The following is a 20,350-nucleotide window of genomic DNA, read 5'->3' as shown; positions in this document are numbered from 1 at the left end:
CACTTTTATTTTATTTTTAGTCAAGCAAATCAATGTCTTATTCTGCCAGCATCTTTTTAAATTCACCAATGAATTCAATAACATATGAGCCAAAACCTGCAACTTAAAACAAAATTTGAACTGTGAAAGTACAAGCATATTTTTTGTGCATGCAAGAAACTCATGACAGTGACATGCCTTACAGGTCAGAAATTGTATTCATAACTTGAACACTCTTTAAAACTACTGGGACTTACAGCCATAACAAGAATACTGTATAACACTAGGTACTGCACCCATGCACACTTGCAACACATCTCTCCTATGCATTTCTTTACTGCTCTAGTCTGCTGCTCATGTTCAGACTTCAGACTTCACTGACTGATTTTACCAGTGCCCTCATTTCTACATCACATGCTTTGACAGCCTCCTGGGCATTCCTCTGCTCTGAGGGCAGGCCGGGCCTGACTGACACACACACCAGAATATCTTGGTTGCGGTCATAGTTGCCGACACAGCGGTGAACCTGCCCACGGATCAGACGGGGCAGTTCCTGCTCCTGTGGGATAAGAAGCAGAGCTCAGTGAGATACGAAATAGCAAAAAGATGTGAAGAGACAAGCTTGACCAATCTGGCTTTTGGCGGACAGATTCAATTCTGATACTTTTTTGCACTGAAGCTGTTGATAGTTGTGATTTTGTACTCGCATTCAGTATCTTTAAGATTCACAATTATTATGCCAAAAAGATTCCAAGCATTCATTGTTTTCCCAGATTTCTATTCTTGGCAGTGTGGAAAATCCTCTGAAACAGTGTTTAGACAATAAAAGTAATAATAATAATAATAATAGCAGTAAGTAAAGTTCAATTTTATTTTCCATTGATAACCACTGCAGTACTGATCAAATATGCCACAAATATCAAACTGTAACCAAACAAACTGCAAGTTAATCCTACTGAAAGACCACACTGACTGGCTACTATCCTGTTTATTAATTAAAAGCATATTTCCACCAGATATGTTGGTCTAACTCTATTGGACAGACCCATCTCCTTGTTGCTACGGTAACAACACAAGGGACGACTGAGGAAGTTGAGGAATTTTGGAGCAAGTTAGTAAGAGTGAGACGTTTCATATTGTCCTTTGATAAACACAAGACACTGCTGACCTGCTTTTTGAGTGTTTCCCTCTTAAGAGGAAGTGTTTTTTTCCTTACTCACATTTTCATAGAAGACACACTGCACAACCTCCTTCCCGTCTCTCATGAGGAAGTTCTTGGCTCTGTGGGCGCCCAGTGTGACTGCTGAGTCCAGAGTAGCTGAGGGAAGAGCACAGCCCATCAGGATGAAAATAATAGCGTGCAGAGAGCAAGTACAAATTAACCCCTTAAATACAATTTCCATTAAATTTCCCCTTAAGTACTTTCAAAGTTAGATTTTTTTCCCCATATTGTATGACAATGTCACACACGTTCAGTATCTCCTGGGTGCTATGCTTCATTTAAGCTGCATCATTCTTATGAGTCAAATATTAAAACCCAAAATGCTACTGTTTTCTGGCTGCACAATTACATGAAACACAAAATATTTAGATGTCTTGTGTATCATTTTATACACCTTTCCCTGTAATTGTGCATATATATCAGGTGTCTTGAGAGATCCTGGAATCTCCACTACAATTTAAAACAATGTTCTGTGGTTTTGAACAAAGTTTAGCCACGTAGTATGCATTTGTAATGACAAACCTGGCAAATGGACTGGTGGGGAGAAGAGATTAATGATTTGGCAATTCATAAACAACTGACCGAATATTTCAAATAGGTATGGGACTCTGTCTTTGAACTGGCTCCAGTGTCTTATGCCATCAACAACTGTAGTCACAATCCTCAGTGAGTTCTCAATGGCTGGCTTGACCTGGTATGATGGCTGTGTCTGCTAAGCACAGGAAACAAACAATAAAAAAAGCTGCATTGATTACTGTTTGGAAATCATGAACGAGCTACATTACACTTGTAAGTAACTGTTCAATATCCATACAGTTCAAAACATTCTACCGTTAAATGAAAAGAGTAATAAAATTTTACAATTTCCACATATGCTGAACATTTTCTAACCTGAGCTTGGGTTTGGGTTTGAGCGAGAAACGTGCTCCTGTTTGTCTGTGGTCTGGAGTTCTTAGTGCACTGAATTTTCCAAGTTGTGTTTTGAGGCTGGGCCGCAGGAAGAGAGGGCCTGCTGGGTGGTGGGAGACGAGGAGGCAGAGGTCTAGACTGCTGTGAGTACTGCTGCTTTGGGGGATTGGCCTGTCTGTACGCTGACTGCTGACCCATCTGAGAGAAACCACTATGAGGCTTGCTTTGTGTACCGCCACTGTTGCAGAAGGCCTGATAAGTATTCTGTCCGGAGTTAACATTGGACCTGGAGTCCTGCTGTCTCATTGTGTTGTTGGGCTTTCCCATCTGAGAACTGAAAATCAACATGAATCTTCCTATACACATCAGCGTCCAAAATTAACACCATCCGAGTACCAAATACCAGAACAAAATTTTCAGGCAAGTAACTTATTAAGACAATAACATCTGAATGTCTCAGTTATATACAGTCTATTGTCTTTGTCTATTCTTAACCTCTGTCCCTGCTGGCACAGTGTACTCTCCCAAAGCACATCAATACCTCTGTTTAAAACAGACTTCGGGTTTTGACCACTTTCTTTGTAGGCCTATTTAAGGATTAAAATCAAAATATGGAAAACATCCTAGTCTCAAGATTGTTTTGTTTTTTTTCTTCGTTTTTGTTCTGGCGTTTAGATAGTGACAGTTGAGAGAGATGATGACATGCAACAAAAGGTCCAGGCCTGATTTGAATCCAGGCTGCTGCTTTGATATGTGGTATGCATTTTAATCAGTTTGTTACCATTTTATCATTTTAACATTGTTAATATTGTTATCAAAGTACGCTTGGCAGACATATTTTCAATTACCACTCTTCTGTTTACCAGTTGAAGCAAAAAGTAAAAATTTGGACACTTTCACATACCTTGAAATACATTATTTCACATACAGATGGTGGACATGAATCAAAAACACTTCCTGCCACACTCATGCTAACAGGTCAAGCCAACATACCTTGTGTTTCCAAGTTTGTATGGATGTGGTAAGTGGGTATAGTCTCTCACTGTAGGAGCAGGTCCTGGGGCAGGTCTGCTGCCTCCATACTGTTGGTGCGACTGTTGTGGCTGATAAGACAGTGTGCCACCCTGTCTGTTCCACTGGTGGCTCTGAGGAGCAGAGGCACTGGTAGAAGGACCTGAGGCCTGGTAACAACCAGAGGTACCTGGGGATAAACACACACTTAGAGGGAAGGGTACTTGAGAACAGCAGGTGGTGGTTCTTAAGTCTGTAATAATGTGGGAATAGCTATCGGTTCACCTGACTGGCATATGCAGAACTTTTGAAGTGTATCATCAACATTGGTAAGAGCTGAAGGGCATATTTAGTGGCAAGGATAAGATTTTAAACAAATCTAGAAGGCTTATGTAAGCAACAGACGGTGCTGGATGTCACACTGTATGGAAAAATTCACAATCTCGAATAAATATAGGATCTATGGAAGCATTTCCATGACTAACAATTACTTCAGCAACATTATTTTTTTTTTCTTTGGGTGCACTGCCATCTAGTGTCTGAAATAGTGCAGAATCTTAAAGAGCCTGGCTGAGCAGTTCACCTGCTGTATTGCCAGATGAAGCTGAGTTGGTTGGCATGTACTCATTGTGGTAAAAGAATTCATTCTCCAAGGGGGTGGATGTTAGAGGCAATCTGTTTCTTTTCTTCTGGTTGAAGAGTGGCACAGACAGGCAGCCTGGTGGAGACATCAGAGAATCACAGGACGATCCTTACATCATCATCATCAGTAAGATCCTGAACAATCAGACTAGTCAGAGCATCATCGGGATCAAATGGGTCAACAAAGTCCCCTACATAATACAGTGTTTCATATTGTAAAGGCTATAGTGGGCCACCACAACAATCAAAAAAGCCACAATAGAAAACACAAACTTTAACTTTGCTCACATGAGGAGAAGATGGGAAGGGTTACAGAGTGAGTTAACACAAGTAGGAGGAAATAAATAACATTACATGAAGTGAGTAGTATTACATTTAGGGTTAGCGGTCAAAAAATGTGAAATGACTCCCACAAACCTGCTGTTGGCCTGGCCGCCTGGTTTTCATGTCTCCTCATCTCGGCAGCAGGGAAATACCGCTTCATCCAATCTAATAGTTCATAAATAACTAAGCATACAAGAGGAAATTCAATAGGTAAAGCTGACTTTTAATGTTAATCCTAATTAGCACTTACATAACTCCACTCTTTTTAAACTTGGCGAAGTGGCTAAAGGTGACTAACACTGATGTGACTAAGTTGTCGTAAGTTAGCTCATCTTAACAGCTACGTTCGCTAACAGTAAACTAATTAAGATGACAAAGTAAGATGGCATATCTGACGGCTAATTAAGCCCTCGCTAGTAAATAACATCCAGATAAAGCTTGCCCTCACCTTTACTATCTCCACTGAACTAATTTGTTGTGGTTAAAGGTTATATTCGCTAGATAGGTACGTGTTTTTTGTTGACAAACGTTAGATACAACTGAACATTTGATAAACTACCGTTAGATTAGCATCTTGTCCAAAAGGAGCAGGACCTCGGACAGCTACACACTCAGCTTCAAAATAACCGCCACCAAGCTGCCGCTGCTGCCTTCAGGTGCTCCTGGAAATATGGAATTGTTTATGGAAATGTTTTGGCAGGTCGTATTCAGCCCCTACTCAAGTGTGTACAGGGACGGTTTTTGCTATGGGCAATGTGGGCAACAGCCCGGGGCGCAATCTACTTGGGGGCGCACGAGCGCCCTCCAAAAAAAAAAAAAAAAAAAAAGAAAAGAAAAAAATCGCCAGTTTTCTAGACTACCATATTGACCCGCATAAAAGACAACCCTGATTTTAAGACGACCCCTCTCTTTCAAGATCCTTTTTTTTTTTTTTTTTTTTTTTTTTTTTTTTTTTTTGGAACAATAGGCTACTTACTTTATATGGACAAATCTTGTTTGAATAAAAAAGCCACCGGCCTGCATCAGGCGGGTCGGCATCAGGCGGCATCAGGCTAACCCTAACCCTAACCCTAACCCTAACCCTAGGGCGGCAACATAGGCAGAACCGCCACTGGGTGTGTGTGGTCTGAAATAATAGAAAAATGAAAGACAGCATGATTTTTAAGCTGGTGGTTTGCAGACCGATGAGGAGAAGATACATCAGTCATTTATGTTTTAGGTGGTTATTTCCACCTTTCCACCTTTCCAAAACTGAAATACCCTCTACTCTTTAAACGTAACATAGGTACCATATTAATACTATTTAGTTTATCACTTTGTTTGTTTGCCATTCCTTTTTGCTCAAATCTTCTGCCAATTTTCTTGATTAAGCCAGAATACAAATTTGAATCCATCATCATCATCATCATCATCATCATCATCATCATCATCATCATCATCATCATCATCAAGTTGTTCAGAAATGATTACATACTACATCACATGTTTTGCCATGTGCAAATGTCCAAAAACAACGTGGCTGAGCAGCTCACAAGCCAGGTTTTGGACTACACCACAGTGATTTGACTTTATTAGTGGCCCTGTGGTGTGTGCAACTGGTGTCAGAGTAGTGTTTCTCCTAACCATTCCTCTCTCTGCTTGCAGGGAGCAAAGAGTACCAGCTACATTAACATGTCCACACACTGTCAATTAGTAACTTTACCTTGATCAAAGGTTAAGCGAACATACTGCAGGTCTGTGAAGAAAAATGTGAAATGGTCATGACCATATAGTCATTTGAGGTGATTTGATTTGATTGATTGATTGATTGATTGATTGATTGACTTATATGTGCGTGACATACTATATGATATATAGTATGACTAGAGAGACAGGAAAGGCAAAGAAGAGAGAGGGGATGACATGCAGCAAAGGGCTCAGGACGGATTCAAACCCAGATTGCTGCAGTAAGGACTTAGCCTTGATATGTGGTAGGCCTACCCACTCTACCAGGTGTGCCACCGGGGCACCCTGCGTTGCCTCTGTGACTCCTTTTTATTGGCATTAGAGAAGCATATATTCCAGTTTCTGTGAGCACTCCAGACTACCTTTCAGTGAAATCTGACCATCACATAAAAGGGAGCAGTCATCCTTTTAATGCTGGTTGAAAAATTACAGTCAGGATGGCAATAGATGTGCCATTACTATCCTCACATGACAGTCAGAGCAGGAGCTCAGTGAACCTGAACCTGCAAAATGAGACCAGGATTATATTACTGACAAACTGTGTTATTGCCACCTCAATGCAACTGATGAGGTTATTTATTTACTGGATGTAGCAAACCAAGGCTGTGTGAAAAGCAAGTACCAGGCCATGGAGTACCAATACAACATAATTCTTCTCCAGAGAGAGAGAGATAGAGAAAGAAAGGGAGAAAGGGAGAAGGCAAAAAGCCAGTAGGGCATCTATGGGACTTCTTAATCCTAGTTCCGGATCCCAGCCCCACTCACTCCCCATTTTTTATATCACTGATGGGTACCCCATAGGAAGACACAGAGCTCCCATCTGTGCCTAAAACCTTGCCAAAGCAGAGAGAGCCCTAACGGTCACGGATCTGTAAAGGACACAGTTACCTTTTTGTGAGCCTCATCTCACTTCCTACACATTCCCCAGCCCAGGCAGGCATGGCTGCAGTGCTCTTTTGGTCTGTGGACCTCGCTCGACTCATCCTGATGCAGCAGTGTCTTAAGATATAGTAAAAGCAGAACAAGGTATCATATTAGAGCAGCTATAGGAACTGACAAGGGCAAAGGCTGCAGAGCGACCAGCACTGCCCTTCGTTTGCATGGAGCTGGAGGCTAATTTCAAGACTGCAACATCCTCGCAGAGAATCCGAAGGCCACTCTTTTATCATGACACACATGGCTTCTCTGTGAGTGACTGTGTCTCGTGTTTCCTGGGTCTCTGAATCCATGGCAACAGCAGTGTGAATAGTCTATTCAGGGAGCTGTCCACAAGACCATTTGCCACTGAAACTACAAGGAAATAAAATGCTTGTTCAGTTTTGACCTGCTTAACACCCACATTACAAGAAGCAATATATTCTGTTGGACAGGGTCACAGGATGGAGAATAAATTCATTTCAGTCTCAGGGAGAAAGAACTGGGAGAATTGCTGTTTATGGTTCTTGTTATCCTCCCTCAGCCTCAGCAACAACCGGGCTTTTATGAAACTCCTTAATGGATGCTCTGGAGTGCCAATCCAACTATTCAATTATTCTTTCACAACTGCTTGCTCAAACTGTTATTGCATTAATTGTGTGTAAAACTGTCAAAACTCAGTATTGTTTCATAGGGTTTTTTAAGTGGTCATGTCATATTAATGAGGCGTTTAAATACATGGCATTATCCAATTCTGCATGAGTTGTGAGGCGAGAAATCCTTGCAGTGAAGAGTGGGTACTGTGCATGGGAACAAAGGCTAATAATAAGTTTTTAACGAAAGATCTTTCAATCTATGCCATACAATCTTTGTTAAAATAAATAGATCCTTGTCAGTACATGCCTCTAAAGCAATAATTAATTTACCGCTGCTCTTATTCCCAACACACCCAACTTTTCCCTCAACATTTGATTATGCAATGCTTGGTATTGTTTTCTTTTTCTTTTCTTTTTTTTCTTTTTTTTTTTTTTTATTAGGTGCTATTAGTGGCACTATTGAGAAAAGTGCAATAAATTGCTATTCCAGCACAGTAACTAGGAAAAATAAAAACAAATTCAGAGCATTATTTTATAAGCAGGGGGATTTGAATAACATTGCTACACCTTTTCAGGCCAGTTCAAAAGCACTGCATTAATCTTTGTGAAGGTATGATAAAAACAGAAATTCTTCAACCCTTCCATAAATAAGGTGTTTTTTTTTTCAGATCCTGAAAAGTTGACATTTTGGGGGATGAAAAGCGTTTTGCTCAGCAGCTGCAAAATGCATGCTCTTCATTTGTCGTATGATTAAGTATTATGTGTACCACGTTTTAGGGTGATTTTTTTTTTTTTTTTTCCATTTAAGGATTTTGGGCAAAATCCTTGTGCACTGATTTAGCTGCAATTTCCAAATTCAATTTCAGATTGTCTCAATTTTGCTGTTGTTTCAGCAAATAGAAGCACACTCAGAGGTTTCACACTGCTCACTGTGTCTCTTTTCACCTGTTGTACAGAAAAAAATGGTATTCTTGTGACAAATGCATATCAAATAAGGATCAGTAGTCTAAAGCATCTCTAGTTGGTGGCTCTTTCACAGGAAATGTTAGGGACCCTAACATTTCCTCTGGTCAGTGTGGTGTGCATATATGTAATACATGTACTGATCAGTTTTGCCTTTAAATCTTTCCAGCGACATTCTTCAAACTCCATGGGAGACGACCAGCTCAGGAGGCATTTGTGTCCCTGCTGAAAGGTCAGTACCACTGTCAAGTTTGAGGGAGAGCTTTCCCAATCTGCGGTTTGATGTTGAGCAACACACTGACATCCTGTGTCAACAGAAATTGTGGATGCAAAAAGAGGAAATGATCACTTGGGTACACACTCCACCCAGCAGACTCATCTTGCACGATGCTGACAGGAGTAGGTATCTGCTGACCAACTATTTTGAAAGGCTCTATTATTAAATGGTGGTATTTACAAGGCATACAGACAGGCCTTTACTTTATCTGAGCTTTAAATTGAGATTCCAGCACTAATAAAATATTGTAATTACCTGCATAAAAACAGATGGTCACATGACCTACACAGTACAAATTCAGAGTTCAGTGGAATTGTGGTTGTGTGAAGCGTCCAGTGATGTTTCTTCACCAAACTTCCTACACTACACTTTCAAGCAGGCATTTGCAAAATCATGGAGATTTTGTATATTGTCATGAAATGTGTTTTTCCTACTTTAGACCAAGCATTTTATGTCATTATCTGCTGATTCAGTTTAAATAAAACCCAATTTGTAGCATCTAATTTGTTGTTGTTTCTTGCATTAAAAAAAACATAGGCTTGTAACATATTAGATGTTTAAATGATTACTAAAGGACTGGCCCTGTTGACCAATAAAAAATGCACTCAAAGACAATGATGCAAGAGGGCTGATTCACTCCTCAGAAAGTACTTGTGTAAGCATATTTTGCTTAGCTTGCATTTTCAAAGGATGAATGTACGCACACACACATATGTGTATGTATTACAGTCATTACATGGAAGTGACTTGTTAATTTAGTTTTCCAAACAAGGTTTTACCACGCTAACATTCAAAAGCTTCACTACTGACATTATGAAAGCATGAATTGTGTCATAGCTGATTATAAGCGTAACTAAAGCTTTACTTATTTTAGGGTGCGGCATTGTGAATAAACCTTACATAACTTCTTTATCAAGTTTTTAATAAACGGAAGAGGGCCAAGCAGAAAGAGATGTTCCCTCTCAGAGTAAACACAGAGTATCACATTATTAGTTAGATTAGTTAGTTATATTGTCAGGGCTCCAGTGCACTGAGCCGAGGACTGTCTGCCTGCACCAGGACCTGGAAAAGTTGAATTTCTGGTCTCTACGCAGAGCGCGCTGATTGGCTGAGCGGAACAAGTGTACCAGACGTAGAACTGACGTTAATTCACAAAGACGAATGATGTGGCAAAAATCAAAGGGCGACGGGGGAAGAAATAGTCCCATTTTCACACGCACATTTTTATCTTATTGTTGTGTTGTAAATCATCCCTGAGTTTAAATAAAGTGTTTTAAATTGGAAATACGTCTACCGAACCAGTTATTATACAGAGGAAGATGGACTTTGTGAAGTGTGACTCTGTATTCCTCCGCCGCAGTCAGAACATTTTCATTTCCGGGATGTTTCTGTGCTGACCAACCAACACCGCCATTGCGGGTCCAGGGAGTCGGTGTAACGGCAGTCAGTCATTAGCTAGGGTAAACGCGCAAGTAAACAGTTAAAGGACGAATAAAATTACAATCACACCGACACGGCGTTTTAAACAAGACTTAGAATTCGCTCATTTGGACTTTTGACTAGCCGTTCCCTGGCTGTCCGGCTAGGATCTGAGAGAAGAAGCCGTAGTTTGTTAGCGTTAGAAGAAACAGGAGGAGAGTAAGAGGAACCGCCATGGCTCAGATCCTGCCTATTCGCTTTCAGGAGCACCTGCAGGTATGTTAATGAATGAATGGTTAAATTGCTCGGTAAATGGCGAGTTTCTGCCTCGGCCACATAATTGTGAGTCCGGCGCTACCCGCTGCTCCATAGACTCGTATAATGTAAGAAAATGCTGGCACTCGATAGTTAGGCTAACTTAGCCATTTCGAGCTATGCTAAGTGGCTAGCCTGTGTGGATGACGTTTATCTTAGTTAGCATCTAGCTTTCGTGCTAACGCTTAAGCTAGCCACCCTCGATCTGAATATGAATGATGAGAGTCTGCAGTGAGCTGAAAATGGGGCGAATAAATATTGTTATAACGCCTGCGACGGATACGTGTTTCGCTTGTCTTTGACTCTGCCACGGCCACATTCTCGGAAATACGATACTTGTCTGTCCGGAGTGTCGACTACAATACTACGAATGTTCACCCTCCCTGCTGCGATAGCGATTGTAGGTTGCATTATAAGTTAAATAATCTCATTTGATACTGTCTCATATGTGTCAGCACCGGCATCATACAGTCAAATGCTGTCGTCTTGAATTGGCGAGTTCACAAGTGCCTCACCTGCCTTTACATCTTACCAGCACAGCCACGTCTGAAATAGATATGTCAGCTTCAGTAGTTGATTCATTCTTATGATTTCGAGTATGTATCACTGCTACTTTTAAAGTGACCAGCCTTTCAGAGATGGGTGTTTTGCCTGGTAGCAGCATTTCTCTGGTGGTCTGAGAGCAAGCTGACTAGCCACATGTAATAACTCAGCCAAGGTTATTTGAGGGAAATCTGTTGAGCCCTAATCATCTGTAGCCACTGCCTGCTGCTGGGAAATAAAACACCAGTATTTCAGTTTGGTTTCTTGTCTGTGAGGCAAACTCTTGATTTGACGTGGCAGTAAAAGGGAAAAAAAAGAAAACAAGAATATTCCTGTAACACACTGGTGGTCTGTTTACCTTGATTAATTGCATAACCCCACTCTAAATACTGGACATGTTTGTTTCTTGTATTGAATGGCCACACCTTTAGAAAGCCAGTCGGTCAGGTTGAGGAAGTGGAAGGCGTTCATGCCTTTGTAACCTTATGGATTGGATCAGGTGCGCTAGCTTGCAAGATCTCTGAGCTGATGAATAAATCATAGTGTTTTTGGTGTTTCGGTGCAGATCAAAATGAGACATGCGATCCACTTACTCCTTGGCCCCAGGAACATCATTTGTTTATCGAACTTGGTTTATTTATTTTCTGAGCACAATTAAGCATTTGTTTCGGTGGATAGCCTGGTCTGAACACAAACGGCTTTGTCACTCACAGCTTCGTAAGACTGATGGCTTTAGGCCTTATTCTCAGACATCTTTCCAGTGACTTACGCTATTGTTGTTTGAAGTTTCTCCCTTCTTCCCTCAATTCTGACACAGACTGCAGATGTTGTTTGCGCAACAAATAATATCTTACTTTGGTAAACTCTATAGGGAAGTTCTGTTTTCTCGTGCTCATCTCCACAGTGAGGTGCGAGGTCAAGGTCAGGTGCAGTGCAGCATCCTGGGTGCCTGTAATGATTCAGTGACACTTCAGCAGGGTGGATGCTTACAGATGTGGGCATCAGCCCAGGTCCTGAGCACTTACTCCATCCTACTACCCTGAAACTGCTGCCTCGACAGTACAGATTTTTTGAGAATGGCCAGTATTTGAGGAAGCTGCAGTTTTTGAGGAACACTTTTTTACGATATTGCAGATGCATCTTGTGGTGATACTAACACAAATGAGACCTGTAGTATTACCTTTGCTCTCACAATTCACTATAGTGTTGGAGTTGCCCAGCCATTCTCTTTCCCTTTCTACTTTCGCAGCTTTTGATAAGTTAATATATATCACCAGTGTTTGTATGGAGGCTTAGCTTGACAAGGCTATGCAAAGGCCTTTTATGTGACATTGTGGTGCAAAGATTATGGAGTGGATCTGACTCAAATCATCTTAATTGCAGGAGTGGGAGTGAAAAGATAGAGCAAGGTAGAAGTGGTGAATTATTGTGTAGGTTATTCTATATATTGAAACTGTACCGTGCATAATAGTTCATCTTCAGCACAGGGAGAGGCTTGTGCAATTAAGCCACAGCCTCTTTATGTGCACTATTAATTTGATAGTGAAATTGTATAATTTTTTGCTATTGAAGAAGTTGTATCACATTTCATGTAAATGTGTCAAGTTTCAACACATTTTGTACACTTGAGGTAGTCATTTATAGTGTTGTCATTTATGCTTCTGTTTTTTCCCGTTAGAGTACACACTGAACATATTATTGCATAAAGTAATAAATTATGTCACATTTTGCCCAGGTTATTGTACCTAACTGCAGCAAACTGTAGCTTTTGCTGATAAGAACTTGTATGCTGTGACTGAAGTGTGCGTTCCCTGATTTCTGTGTCATTGGCACATCAAGGTCATTGTGTGACTAATAAACACTCAAGGGATCTCCAACTACTATCACTAATGCATGACCTGCATATGCTGTTTCATGTATGTTTCACAGCATGCAACCACTTGAGCAGATCATGCAGAAAACTGTCCGCACATTGCCCTTAAGTTGGAGCAGGTTAAGATGGATCAGTGCTATGGGCAATGAAGTAGCAAGGGGTTTTGTATACATCACACATAAATTCTGCTGGCTGTCAGGCATTGTATGCCTTTGTAGAGGAGCACCCTGGAAACAAGACAGTGGGGAGAGCATTGCCTCAGCTTGCTGGTACGATAAGGTCACTTTAGCCATCTTGATGTTGCCTCCTGGTGCCATCCTTGAGATGATTTCTTACTCAGCTGTGGAACCGTGATTACAGAATGTAGCAAAACCTTCAGGTCCATGACTCCTGTACAGATATAGCATATTTGTTCAGCCACAGATACATTAACTCTGAGTGAACTTAGTGGAAGTGATTAGCTACAATATTACAAGTTCCCAAACATGCCCAAAGCGGTGCTATTTTCATTTGTACATGAGGGCTTTTATATTTTTATTTTAGACTCATATGTGCTTGATTAAATACATATATGCCAAGCTATTCAAAACAGTTGCCTAGCTATTCAAGAAATCTGACTCTGTTAGCCTTCAGCAATAGTATTGGGGATGGTCTGGGGTGGTGCTTAACTTGTTTTGTTTTGTGCATTTGGTTTTCAGGAAGGTTGTAGACAGGGTTACTAGCTAGTAAATGGTTCTATTGGTGTAGCTTGGGTCTGTTTGGTCTCTGCAAAGAAAGCACAGAATGTCCTTAAACATGTACAAAATTGTATTGTTTTCTGCGCATACCCCTTTCATTCCTTTTCCTTTGATAATGAGACCTGATAAAGACTTGAGAGCTGTATAGCAAGCAGCACCATACCTTACCACTACCCCACTGAAGCTGTTTTTGTGTGTGATTGTTGACAGCCATATGATGGTGTCAAAATCAAAGTTCATGCAAGCAGTTATCAAAGTTCCTGACATTTTATGCAGACTTCTGATTTGCTCTGGACCTGTGGCCAGTCAGAGGTAGTTGTACGTTGTCTATTGCTGCACTACAGCAAGCCTTTCCCTCGGTTTCTCTCTCTCTCTCTCTCTCTGCAGTCGTGTGTTCTCACTCTTCCGGTCCACTTGCATAGCTTGCATTTTTATATATCATCCATTATACAGCTTAGTGTTGAGTCCAGTTGAATAACCCTTCTTCTCAGATGTACAATAAATTGGCTGCTTCTTAATGCCTCATATCTCTGTCAGACCACATACACACACTAGTTTGTCATACAAGCTGCTTTCTATGGTTTTCCTGGGAGTGGTGAGAAAGAATGGGTCTTGGATCCTGTTTATAGAATGACGACATTGTGCCCAACTCTGTGTTGACAAAGGCTTCCCCTGCAAATATTATTAAGTAACAGAGCAGAGTTTCTTCAATTCAAGTTTCTTACTGGTGCCAAATAAGTTCTGGTGATGATTTTGGGAAGGAAAAAGCAAATATATCAGATCGGAGGTCTAGTCAGTGCAGTTCCATAGTAGGTCTGTGGAACTGCACATCAATTAGAAAACATTTAGCCTTTTAACCAATGTTTCACTACAGTATGTGATTATGTAAACATGCACAGCGATCTGGTTTGTTTACAAAGTATGTAATCCCTTAGCTCTTGTGGTGAAACTCAGAAACGCAAACCATCCATTTTCAATTTGTTGGTTGTGGTTCATTGCTTCTTTGAAGAGAGCACTCTACTGTGATTGAACCAGAGCCAAAGCATTACACCAATTTATGAATGGCTTTACACTGCAGAGATGAGGGGGAAGATGCAAAAAGTGTCAAATTATTGCCAGGTTCATATTTATGCAAACAAAGCCTCTAGCTTTAAATGCAAAAGTTGTGGAGAGTTGTAGTCTGAGGAAGAGTTTTATTCATTGAATTCTTTGAATGCCCCAAAGAGGTGGCACTTGAACTGTACGATTTGTGGCAGTGTTGAGAATTTTTTTTAAGAGAGTGGTCCACCTTCGTCTCATAGTATGAACACCCTCAATGTCAGGACACTTTGCTTAAACAGATGCAAAGTGTCCCAGGGCTGTCAAATTGCACATTCAGATTTATTAGTGTCAGTGGTATGTGTTAGTAATTTTTAACAGTTAATGTCACACACCTCTCCATCCTCACTGCCTTGTTAAATCCTGCTAAAACCCTCGAAGAGAGTTTTTATTGTCATGCACTGTAATCTTCACCTTTAAAGGTTTGCACAGTGCACTTTGAACTCTTGTGGAAGCTGACTTACTGGTATCTCGTGACAGGCTGTCAAGGATATAGATTTGCTGAACACTTCACATTTGGCAGCACCACCCGCATCGACACAGAGCAAAAGGAATCTCTGCAGTCCCAAAACCACCTCAGCAGAACTGGCCTGCAGTGGAGATGGATGGAGTCCACAAGTGCTTGCTTGCATTCTTTCCTTCTTTTCCCCCTTCTTTCCCTTTATCTAACCGCTAGGGCAGCCCTCTTCCTCCTCACCCCTGGACTGGTCACATGTCCACCCCTCAGTGTCACATGGTAGTGGAGGAGGCAGCACTGAGCCAGCCTGTTGTTTCAGCCCTGATAGACAATGGGCTCCTGGTTTCCTGTTGTGGAGCTCTGCAGTCAAGCGCTGCAAGCCTCAGCACATTATATAGTACATCCTTCCCTGCCCTGCCTTGAACTTTACATGTGCAGGACACACGTAGGGCTTTTTTCTGCTGAGCAAGGTGTCGTTTGCCACTGAAGGAAGAGCAGATGGGTCAGATCAACAGAAGGGGCTCCCTTGGGGTCAGCAGGAATATTTACAATATTCTGGGTGATTCCACACGCACAGATAGAAAAGACCAGATGTAGTGCCATATTGACTGCTTAATGTCATCTGTCAACTGAAAGTACAACAACCGAAAAAAAAAAGCATTAGCTTGAATTGGATGTTGTACTTTCAATTTTAACATTGCTTTCTTGTAAGAGGGCACAGTGTTTTCTGTTTGGGTTAGGCTTGTATGCTGCTGTTCAGCACATCAAACCAAGAAAATATCATCTCCACTCCAAAGTTGAAGTATGAGTGAACAAACTCCATGCAGGGAATGATCATTACCTCACTTTCCCCATTAGTCCTCATTCCCCTGATGAGGCGAGGAGATTTGCCTGGGCTTGAGCTGATGACTGTTGGCCTTTTTCCACAGTGCAGCTCCCACTGTGAATGCAGCTGATAAAAAGGAGATCTTCCTGCCTTAGGATACTTGCTTCTGTGGTGCACTCAGAGTGAAGGTTCACTCCAAGGTCCCAGCCTACAACAGATTGAGCTGGGTTTGTATGCATGCATTCGTTGCTATAGCTTTCCTAGTAGCAAATAAATATATGTAGGACAATGTTTCCACAACCCACATTCAGCACTTTTTGCACCAACAGTTGCTGTAGAATCATAGAATTTCATAAGGTGTAGAGCATGTGTCTATTAGGGCTGCCGCTTGTAAGTTGATGGTTCGAATCAGCTATTGTAATCCCCTTGCAGTTGACTGAGAAGTTTGAGGCAAGCATTCTTGTGCTTTGCGATATCACAAGAAAACAGATCAGTTTCATGACCTTGACCAATTTGCAAATGCGAAATAGTCTGGGTTCTTTCAGTTCATTTTTGATTTCCAAGAAGCATTATCAACAGTCACAGACCAAAATGCCTGTGGACGCAATTGGATACACCTACAACCAAACAGAGCAACGAAATGTTGTCTGTAGTGCTGTGACAGAAAAATGTAAACAGTCTACTAGCTTTAATGCATTTCTTTTGTTCTTCAAGAGAAAATACACCATCCAGTTTGTTTAATATCATCATGATTTGCAGATTCAACAGACCACCCCACATCAGCGGCAGCCATCTTGGTTGTTCACGAAAATGTCTCAGTGGCACTTCTCTGTCCATCATTGAATCAAACCTGCTCCATATTAGATAAACGGTTGTGATTGGCCCAATGGGCCAGGCTGGGTGGAAATTTGTGTGAATGGGACGTGGGCCATATTCACCTGCCAGAGCAAATAAAACATGAGCTCACAGATTCGTATGGCTCCCAGGCTACAAATGTATCCCATTTCAGACAGAGCCACACGCACACACATACTCGCATTGCTACCTACAGTGTACTTAGAATATGAAAACATGCATGCTATATGTCACTGTGAGAAAATGGGGGAAACGCATAAAGGACCTTGAGTTTAGGTCTGTTAGGTGTGAGTTGTTTAATGATTTGTTTACATTTCCAAGTTTAAAAAATAAAGTTAGAGTTTAATTTACACAGACATACCAGTGTGTTGTCTCATTATTACTTCTCATTATTCTGACAAAGCTGCATTAGAATTCAAATTGTCTAGCAGTTAAAGTCGTAGATTTTAAATGCTCAAATATGTTTGTATGACTCTGTTGCATTTGGTTATGGGTGATGAAAAATGCTTTATTATTAATGTGGTCTGTCAACATTGGAAATTGTGCCAATGCATTTTATGATTGCCAGAAGGACTATGAAATTTATTAAATTGGGGTTGTATTGAATGGCTGAATCTGATTCAACTGAGGAAATTCTGACTCAGGTACAGTCCTGTGTCTGTCTCTGGTGCCGGAGGTGTCATCCTAGTACATCCACAGACCGGGTATCCGGAGTAGATTATTAGCTGCCATAGAGTTGATGCAACCTCGTTTATTCCTCAATCAACTATCCAGTGAGCTATATGGCAGTCATTTCCTGACTCTATCTAGATAACTTGGCATGGCAGCTAGCCTGCTATCCTGTGTCATGGTTGACATCAGCTTTGCAGGTTTCAGTATGACACATACAATAATTTTCTGATGTGCATGGAAGTTTCCCCTCAACTGCCACGGCAGTTATTGAAGACTCGGCAGTGAAGATTTAGCTTTCACTGAGTGGTAGGAGGGAGGGAAAGGGGTGGAGTTAATTGTTTGTCAAGGGAGTAATGATAGTAATAGTTGGTGAGAGGCCTAATGGTGAGTCCCTGTGCTCCTTGTTGGCAGTCTGTAGCTCCCATTGCACTCGCAAAGCTGGCTTCATCTCAGCAGCTTAGTCTGTGCAGATAATAGCTGTGCTAACTCACGGTTTCACCCTGTGCTCAAGTAAATTGATTGTTATTCTTCCTCTGCTTTGTCTGCTTTGTCTTTGTGATTGCACTAGTGTCATATTTGAAGTGCCCAGGAAATGACCTCACATGACTTCTACTTCCTGTAAAACAGAGTATCTTAAATAGTGACATCATCCTGCACTAGTGGGTGTAAAATAAAATTTCAACCAATAAAACTTTCACAAATTTTTCAAACATCCTCTCTCATCCACCAGTCCCTTCAAATAAAATTATGTTTCTCTCTCAATTGCCCAAACATCCTGTTTCAACAGGAAATACATAAAATCAAGAAAGTAAGAGTCCAATTCATGGGGTTTTTAATGCAGCTATTTAGTGGCCTCTTGAATCAGAGGTCTTGTGCTTGCATGTGTCCGTCAGCACTTGTGCTAACAAGGCTAAAAGCAGCATCACCAGGAAAAGGCAGGCCATGCTAAATGGGTAGAATGACAAAGAGCCTGCATTTATTAGCACACTTTGGTGATTTTTTGAGACATCATGCTCCTCATAAGACATCAGAGTAAAAGAGTAACTTTCTGGGTTGGTTGTAATGTTGCTGGTTTGACCTGCTTTCACACAAATTCCTACTGACTGACATCACAGTAGTGTTACAGCAGTGTTTTACCATGGTGTTGTCATAGCAAACCCATCTGACAGACCAAACTGTGGTGTGGTCTGCAGTGCAACATCTGTCTGAGTATTTATTTATTTATCTGAGGGGACGGAGGTAGCATTCATTGTGATGAGGACAAGCTGCTATCCTCTTGCTCTTTCCTGTTTTCCTGGCTGAGAGAGAGGGGAACCCTCCTCTCCTGCGGTCTAGCTGGATTACTATTGCAGATGTAGGACACCTAGGTCTCTGTAGCTGATTTACAGAATCACAGTTTGAAAGATCTACATGAATTCATACAATCTTAGGTGTCTGCGCCGCTAAACAGACTGTGCTAATATTGCTACAAAGGCAGAATATCAGCATACTTTGTGTTTGAATAGGTCCAAGGTCATCTCTAGGGAGATGGCAGTGTTTCTAGTATGACAAATGTTTTCTTGTGTGCAGATGTAACAAACCAGTTGCCAGTTGTTATTGAAACCAGATTTACACAGGGATCAATTATATTCTCTCTGGGGCCTGCTTCTCTTTGTCAACTGTTAAAATAAATACTAATGAACACTGCCTTGATAAACATGGCTCCTTTTATTGGACAACAGGAGTGATAAGAGGCAGGGAACTTCCAGGGACATTGTTGTATGATTTATGCTTAAAAAAAAAAAAAATGCTAACATGCCAGGAAAAGCTTTTTCCTCAGAAATGCTAGTTGTCCTATGAGGTCATTTGTGGGGCTGGAATAATATGTCATTTGGAAAAATTGATATCTTGGTACAATATTATTGATTATCAGCGATATATACTTATTATATTTGCAGTACTGTCAAGCTGTCAAAAGGTCAGTTTCCATTTCCAACCAGAGATAACCCGATGTTGCCTGACAATGAAAAATGAGGGCTGCCATCTTCGCTGCTGCTCTGTCTGTGTATTTGTTGGAGGGGCTGAGCCCTGCCCTTAGTGAAACAGATAGCAGTCAGAGGACAGAAGCTGCAGCAACATAAATGACACCAAAACACTGTAGAGAGTCTGAGCATAGTTTTTTTTTTTTTCTGTTCATTCGCCTTAGGCACTATTAATAAAACACTTACAATGATCAGGAAAAACCCTGACTTTTATAAATTGCATACACGTTTTAACAAATTTCGTGATATTCTTCATTTTACAGTTGATTCTGTTTTCATGATCAAATCCTGCAATTCCATCTGTGTGTTGTGCATTGAGGAAGTCATAGATCCCAAAATTAAGAGGTCCCAGCCCTTGTCATTTGTAACAGTGTCATTGAAAAAAACAGGTTACACATGAGTGAAAAAGTGTCTGTGTGTGTGTAGGGGGCTGGGCTGTAAGGGAGGGTGTGTCCCATCATTGATAAAAGGTGCTCGCTTTTCGTTGAGCACTTCCTGGAACTGTGGTATGTGTTTGCTGATTAGACCTCAGCCAAGACAAATGGCAGCCAGTGAAGCCACTCAGTTCAGAAAAGCAGCCATCTACTCCCCTTTTATCATTAGCAAGACTTGAAATGAACACCAGCCTCAAAACACACTGATAAATTGTGGCTGTGGCTCGCAAGCCTACTAGTCACTTTTGCTGGGAGCCAGCTTGCGTTTCACAAAACTGCTTTTAGCAGGCAGTTAATAATTTAAGTTAGGAGGTCAAAATATAAATCTGTTCTTTTTTCACTTTTTTTTCACCTGATTACAATCAGTTATTCTTGGCAGTGGAGAAGCGTTTTCGCTCTATACAGGACAGACCTGTAATACACTGCTGTATTTCAACTCCACAGCTTAGTGTTCTTCTCTCTTCTGTCAATGCTGCTGCTGGAGACATTTCCTGTTTCTCTTCGTAGCAGCTAACAGTGTGCATTGCTGCTTACACA

The 20,350-nt window shown here is 41.1% G+C and overlaps 2 protein-coding genes across 3 annotated transcripts in view; one reads left to right on the top strand and one right to left on the bottom strand.

Annotated features, from left to right (window-relative positions):
* Nucleotides 1-95: 95 nt before the first annotated feature.
* Nucleotides 96-4,341, bottom strand: spata22 (spermatogenesis associated 22). The gene is made up of 7 exons (XM_030069154.1): nt 4,181-4,341; nt 3,705-3,839; nt 3,104-3,311; nt 2,093-2,444; nt 1,784-1,913; nt 1,200-1,297; nt 96-538 (listed from the first exon to the last, which is right to left on the bottom strand). The coding sequence occupies exons 1-7, from the start codon at nt 4,245-4,247 to the stop codon at nt 347-349; spliced, it is 1,182 nt and encodes a 393-aa protein (XP_029925014.1). The 5' UTR covers nt 4,248-4,341; the 3' UTR covers nt 96-346.
* Nucleotides 4,342-9,943: 5,602 nt separating this feature from the next.
* cltca (clathrin, heavy chain a (Hc)) overlaps nt 9,944-20,350 on the top strand; it is a 43,619-nt gene continuing 33,212 nt past the window's right edge. For both annotated transcript variants that reach the window (XM_030068640.1, XM_030068638.1), the window contains exon 1: nt 9,944-10,258. In XM_030068640.1, the coding sequence (XP_029924500.1) occupies nt 10,217-10,258 (42 nt within the window). In that variant the 5' untranslated portion in view covers nt 9,944-10,216. The remainder of the gene's footprint in view (nt 10,259-20,350) is intronic.

The sequence above is a fragment of the Myripristis murdjan genome, chromosome 14 (assembly GCF_902150065.1).
Source record: "Myripristis murdjan chromosome 14, fMyrMur1.1, whole genome shotgun sequence".
Taxonomy (NCBI): domain Eukaryota; kingdom Metazoa; phylum Chordata; class Actinopteri; order Holocentriformes; family Holocentridae; genus Myripristis; species Myripristis murdjan.
This window is presented reverse-complemented; position numbering and strand designations above follow the sequence as displayed.